The sequence below is a fragment of the Neltuma alba genome, unplaced genomic scaffold (genome assembly GCF_004799145.2).
Source record: "Neltuma alba isolate B1F8T4 unplaced genomic scaffold, ASM479914v2 tig00011778_pilon, whole genome shotgun sequence".
In the NCBI taxonomy this organism is placed as follows: Eukaryota; Viridiplantae; Streptophyta; class Magnoliopsida; order Fabales; family Fabaceae; genus Neltuma; species Neltuma alba.
The window spans coordinates 188,893-195,495 of NW_021636401.1; the positions used below are offsets into that span (position 1 = coordinate 188,893).

The window sequence follows — 6,603 nt, forward strand, 5'->3', positions numbered from 1 at the left end:
AAGAATGGCACGAACTAATTGATTTTCGTACCGAAGAATTTAAAACCACGCCAGTCATAGGTGCTCCATGGAAATTTCAGTTTCAAATGTCTGGAATAGTGCGTTCTGTTTCACTGCTCTCTGCTATTAGGGTTAAGATTTCCGAACTGCACACAGAGCCAGAACAACATCCATTCGAGCGACTTCGACGGCGGCGCATCCTTCGCCGGCGGTGGTTTTATGCCGTCTCAGGCAGCTCAAGGCCATGAACCTTCCTTCTCCTACTCCAAGGTCCATATCTTTGGCATACCTCTCTCTCTCTCTCACTTTATGTTCTAGCAAGTGCGATTAGTGCTTTGGTTTGCTAATAACTGAACTGCGACAGTTGGTTCAATCTATTCTTTTTTTTTTTTTTATTTGAATTTCTCCGAGCAATTAGCAACCACGTAATTTTGCTGCGTCTTGGCTTGCTTATATTTTGGAATATTGGTGAAAATTATTGGCCGAGTTATCTTTGCTACTGCTGAAAGTTAACTTCTGAACCGACTTGATAATCCGCTTTTGCAGAATCGTGATGCTCAGTCATTGCTTCCTCTGAGGGTCAAGCAGATAAATGATGCATTTCAGTCAAGTGATGATAAGTCTAATATGATTGTCGACGGCGTGGATGTTAATAATGTGAGCTTTTTTCAACTGCAAATTGACCGTTGGCTGTGGTCTTCTTTTCTTTTGTTCTGATTATTTGAGTTAAAATCGTATCTATGTCACTCTTGTAGGAAGGGTGTGCAACAAAGCTGAAAGGATTACTGATGTTACATTTGTACTAGATGATGGGACTAGAAGAGTTGAGTGCAGTAAATGGTGGATTTTTTTTTATCTGTCGGTGTTTTGCCTTTTTTTTTTTTTTACTTTACTTTCCTGGTCTTTTAAATTTTTACAGTGACAGGTAATTTTGCATCAGCAGGCTCCAGGAAGATGTAGACACCAATGAAGCGGAGGGTCTCAGGTAATTTTGCTGCTTATGTCTAATGCTGTGTTCGCTTAGTGATTTATTTTTTAACGATTTCTTAGTTTCATAACCTTTTTAATTTCTTTCATTAGTCTCCTCTTTAAACAAAACCTTTTCTCGGTTATGTGATCATTGCGATCAAACTTTTTAGCGTTGTAACTTTACACAATGAATATGGATTTATGAGTTGATGATCTTCTTGCTAATCAGAATTTCAGAACATTACATGTCCAAACATTATCTGCCATTCTGCAGTGAGATGGTTTATAAAGTTAATGTTTCTAGTTGCCACCTCTTTTTGAACGTATCGTTTATTTCGTTCCATGAAATATAGTAACTCCTTTTCTTTTTTTTGGTTTCAGGGATGGAATGTATGTGCGCTTACATGGACACTTGAAAGGTTTTCAGGGAAAAAGGAACTTAAATGTATTCTCTTTTAGGTGTGTCATTAATATCAAGTCTAATTATTCAAGTCTAGCAGTTCAATATTTCTTTATTTTCTTCCATACGTAATACCGTCAGAGTGCCAGCCTATAGTGAAGATGGTTGGGTTTTGAGAAATTCATACGATAGGAACCTTGCTAAATTCTGCTAGAATAACACAAAGAACACTGCAAGACACTTATATTTGATATTGAAGCAGAAGCACTCCTTGGACAGGTTACAGAGACCAATTCACTGTCTCACACAGACACATGCCAGTGCCAACAAGATTCAGTAAAACGCGACTGACCAAGCACACACTTCAGTTACACACCTCCAGACCAATCACAAATGCAAACCAGAAATTAAGACAGGAGTTGGCAAGATTCCTTCATTCAGCACGAGAAATTAGTAACATAGCAGAGCAATCTGGCCACTATAAGAGCAGACAGAACAAGAGAAGAAATTAATAAGAGGATAATGACACAAGACCAGTGCTAGCTTTCGAGAATCTAGCTCACTACCTAATTTTTATCTTAAAGGTTCTCTTCCCCGTTTTCCCATGGCAGGTTTCCTTCTTAAATAGTGTCTTCCAGCCGCTTCCTCAACCACCATCTGACCCTTCATGCATTAGACCCTTGTACAATTGGCCAGTCTATTGGTTTCAGCTCTAGTTCCCTGTTTCTACCCCGTTTTCTTTTAGAGACAATTCTTTACGGCAGTAATAAATTGGGTAGGATGAATAGTCCAATCAATACACCTTGTTTATGTCACTTTGGCCTCTGCTTCAAGTCTACAAAATTATGTCACTTGGATGACTAGTCCTATTATTATAAGCGTAAGTGGGCTAACGATCCTGTCATCGAGTAAATGTTGAGACCAAGCTGTTATTTTGTTAATAGTTTAATCTTCATTTGAATCACTTCCCAAGATTTCTCTATGCGTTCTTTTTTTTTTTTTTTTTGCCCCGGCTCATTCGAAATTCCAGTTATTGACATTTATATGATATGGAAAGGTTTATTTGAATGAATTTCCTGGGTTATCATTGATTCTCCATGAATGCTTTTATAATGGGTTGATAGCTAGTTCTTTTACATTAGCAAAGTCCTATCGTATTTGCTTGTATTTGTTTGTTCCATATTTCTTACTTCTGAAATCTATTCTGGTGTTTTTTTCCAGGCTTTTGAGCGACTTTAACGAGATGGCAAGTCACTTCATCGATTGTATATGCGCTCATCTCTATAATACCAGGATACGGGTATTAGTTTAGAATATCGCAAATTATATCTGGGTTTGACATGACATAAATGTGCATACATGATTCTTGCAAGATCGTGCTGTCCACTATTTTTATTTTTAAGTTATCTTATCATACACCATAAAATTTACAGAATAGTGTGCCGAATCAGCAATCTATGAACAATTCCTTACCTATTAATCCCACAAGAGGTTATCAAGCTGCCCCTTCAAATCAAGTCAGAGGACTATTTATAGATGATGAGTTTATTTTTGACCACTTTATTAATATCTTATTTGGTGTAATCCCTCTTCTTCTTCTTTTTTTCCTCCCCTTTTTGGTCCTTCCTAGTTCTCTGGTCAGCACAAAGGTCAGAAGAGTGTTGAAGATATGGTCTTGGAGATCTTGCGTCTTCCCTCGAACAGGTAATTCTAGAATGTGATTTGTGTATGTTTAGCAGTTAATCTTATGGAAGATGTGGCCAACTCTGGTGCCCTCCTGGGTGGATGGATTTATCCTTGATTTTGTTTCTTATTATGGTAAAAAAGAAAAGGAAAAAAATAAGAGAGAACAAAAAGACTAATCTCTAGATTGTAGGCCTTTCCACATGACTGCTTAAAAATAATTTAAATCTTCCTTTTGAAGCAAACAAAAGAAAAATGGCAATGGCATGTAATATCAAGTCATGAGAATTATGTCGGGTTAGGTAAGAATTAGAATTAAGCTGTGAGGCAATACATTTGATTTTACATTGCAAGGTTGGTATACATAAGCTTTGCTTAAAATTGAAGTGGGCCCTCCAGTGCTTCCTAAGGTGCATACTGTTGTAACATTTTATGGTCTTCAAAATTTCCTTATCATTATATTCTGTGTTATTATCCTATTATGCACATGTAGTTTCTGTTAAAATTTTTACTTGCAAAACTTGGTCCATTACTCAACTTTGTCTTTCTGTTGCTTCAGGGCAAAAGAGGAGGGTGTCTCTCGGGATCTTATTGCACTGCATCTTGGACTTCCTTTGGATAAGCTCATGTCTGTCTATTTATCCTCCCCCCTTCCCCTTCTCATGTTGCTTAGCAGGACTATGTTGACGCAGGTTCTGGTTTTGCAGGTTATCCATAAAAAATCTTGTTGAGGAAGGCGCCATTTATGAAGCCATAGCTGATCATTACAAGTCAATTATCAATGGTTGACATCTCGTCAACGACTTTGATCCTTATCTGAGCCGGTCTGGTAATGATTATCCATTGCATAGTTGACTCTGCTTAACCCTGTATGCATCGTAGCAGTTGCATTAAATACGGAGAGAAGCTAAACCTTAATCTTAGTACCAGACCTTGATGTTACTGTTTCTAGTGTTCTTTTTACTCGCTTACTAATGATAGTATGAGTTAGTACAGATTAACTGATATGTAATTAACCTGTCTTGTAAAGGGGTTTGTCATGAATGATGGGACCTTTGTTGAGGGGCTTTTGTTGGGGGACCAGTAGTTATCTTGCAGCTATATTATGTAGTGAGAAGCCAAAACACTTTTTGAGCCTATAGAAGCTGAATGGATTGCTAGAGGAATTCTTAAAGAATGATTTGGTTGCTAGAGGAATTCTGAAAGAACGTTATTTGTAAAATCCATTTGCAGGCATCGATTGGGCTTATGTTAAAATTGAATCCTTCGCATGCCGCTATGAGATGCCTTGCTATTTCGTACAACTCACGAATAAGATTAGTTTTTGCTTGTTCCCACGTGTTACGAGATTTTTGGTAAAAATATGATATGAAATGCGTGATTCTTTAATAACTTTTTTTTTTTTGCATGGATGGAGATAGGAAGAAATTTAGCGCCACCTTTAAACAACCAGGGGGACATTAAGAGTAATAAATATAGATTTGTGATGTGGCGATAAATTAATGTTTCCTACCTTTTTAGAACTCCCAGTATCTCTGCACGTCAATTCAATTAGCCTTTTAAAAAGAAAAAACATTGGGCGTTTTTGCGGAATTCAGCTATAAATTGCACCATGCATGCTAGTTCCCCTGGGAGCGTCCGCCATGAAAACAAAACTTTAAATTGTGGGCTTAGGATGTAATATTGGATTCATTTTATGGGCGTTAGTACTGGGGCCTAATAGCAGTTCTAGCCCACGTTACATTCTGCTGTGAATGAATCAGAGAACAACTGGGAAAACAGTTGAAGCTGAAACCCTTTCCATTGAGTGAGAAATGATTCCCCTAAATCTTACGTTTCTTTTTAGTGACAAGAAAGAGCTAAAATTACCTGAAAATTTTTAGAGTATTGAGAAGGTATATTTTTTTATTGCATTTGGAAACGGAGACAATGAGCCCGTTTGAGATAATTTATAAATAGTTTTTTAATCGTAATTTACGAAATACGAAGTAAATATATGAGAAGAATTTTGTCTCGACTTATGTAAAACATACTTATAAGTGATTTCAATCATGATGGCAAATATAGTCAATTTAGGGTTTAATACACTTGGATAATTTTTGTAGAATACTATAATTGATCAATAAGCAGCAATAATTCCCTTCAATTCTTTATTGTTAGTGGACGATCTCCACTTGCATATTGCTTGAGTGCAAACTCAGACATGTCAAATAATTTGCCAAATCTACAATTCCCTTTTGGGGTCATGTCAGATTATTTTTCTTTCCCCGATTTATGAATCAATTATCTTAATCAACCGCAAAATTGAGTATTGTACAGAAAATGACAAGAATTTGTACCCAAAAAAAATTGATCCTAGTTTATAATTACAAGATTGTATGCAATATGAGGAATTTCAAAAGGCAGATCAACAAAGAATAAAAAGGCAGACCAGAGTGTCTTCTTCTTATTCTTTTTGACTATTTTCCGTTAATAAAATGTACAGTGGTGGCGGTACAAAATCTACCCAAAAATCTCTAAGCGCCTTTTCTTGTGGTGAAATTCCACACAGAACCTGGTCCTTATTCCAATCCCATAGTAGTGGAGAATTAAAAAAAAAAAAGATCACGTATACGTATTTGTGTGTGAGAGACAGACTTTTGTGGGTCAAGTTGATATTTTGATGTGGACTATACTAAATAATTGTCAATTCGCTTATGTAAATTTGGCTGTCGGCAAGATGAAGCAACATGTGGCTTTTGGTTTGGATGCCATCAAACTTCATGAGATTTAGGAATTTCAATATATATTGGGGTCAAGTTGTAGGCCATTATTTTTTTTCATAATTTAAATTTGGTGACAGTTGGAAGCTACCGAAAATTAATACATATCTTCTCTCTTTGATATAATGATAAAACCCTTGGTGGTGATGTAGTACGGAAAATAGTTAAATTAAACTATATATCCTTAAAGGTATTCTGATCACCTCAACAGCAGACAATTCACAAACTTTATAGAATATGAGATAAATAGTTTTGGTTTACGTGAACATGCTCATAAGTTTTTAACATAAATAGGTCCAAATAAACACAGGCTTTTTTAGCTTTACAGATATTTAAAGAAAAGCAGAGAAAATGTATGAGTTAAGGGAAGTGGTTTCTGTGCAAAGATAATGGATATCCAAATAAGAGAAGTTCAGTTTTTTTATTTTTTTTAAAAAATACTTTAATGTGTACAACATATAAAAAAATGTCAATATTTCAAAAAAAAAAATTTTATTTAAAAATTATTAGTTAAAAATTTTAAATTTAAATCATTAAAACGGTATTTAAATTATACATATCTCACTTAACAATGAGCATTTCACTGTAATAGACACCAAAGCTAGTTCTCAACTGAGGTGGGTTACTTGTCTAACCAACCATCTCCTATAATTAGGGGTGTTCAATTTGTCCCGTCCCGGTCGTCCCGTCCCGGTTCCGGTGAGTTCGGGACGGGACGGGACAGTGTCCCGTCCCGTCCCGTCCCAGGATATTTTTTCTTAAAAAAATTATTTATTAATAATAATTATT

At 36.0% G+C, this 6,603-nt stretch overlaps 1 protein-coding gene across 14 annotated transcripts; it reads left to right on the forward strand.

The window, feature by feature from the left end:
- Positions 1-93: 93 nt before the first annotated feature.
- LOC114717850 (replication protein A 32 kDa subunit B-like) lies at positions 94-4,249 on the forward strand. Of its 14 annotated transcripts, none has more exons than XM_028903064.1 (10): positions 94-270; positions 547-657; positions 756-823; positions 944-985; positions 1,351-1,428; positions 2,591-2,669; positions 2,803-2,886; positions 3,000-3,073; positions 3,612-3,680; positions 3,760-4,249. In XM_028903064.1, exons 3-10 carry the CDS (start codon positions 807-809, stop codon positions 3,839-3,841), a joined length of 525 nt encoding a protein of 174 aa, XP_028758897.1. In that variant the 5' UTR covers positions 94-270; positions 547-657; positions 756-806; the 3' UTR covers positions 3,842-4,249. The 14 variants fall into 14 exon arrangements, with proteins under 14 accessions (XP_028758897.1, XP_028758898.1, XP_028758899.1 ...); XM_028903065.1 differs by lacking the exon at positions 944-985 and adding an exon at positions 920-925 and having other exon boundaries at positions 96-270; XM_028903071.1 differs by having other exon boundaries at positions 99-270; positions 756-840; positions 926-978.
- The last annotated feature ends 2,354 nt before the right edge of the window (positions 4,250-6,603 follow it).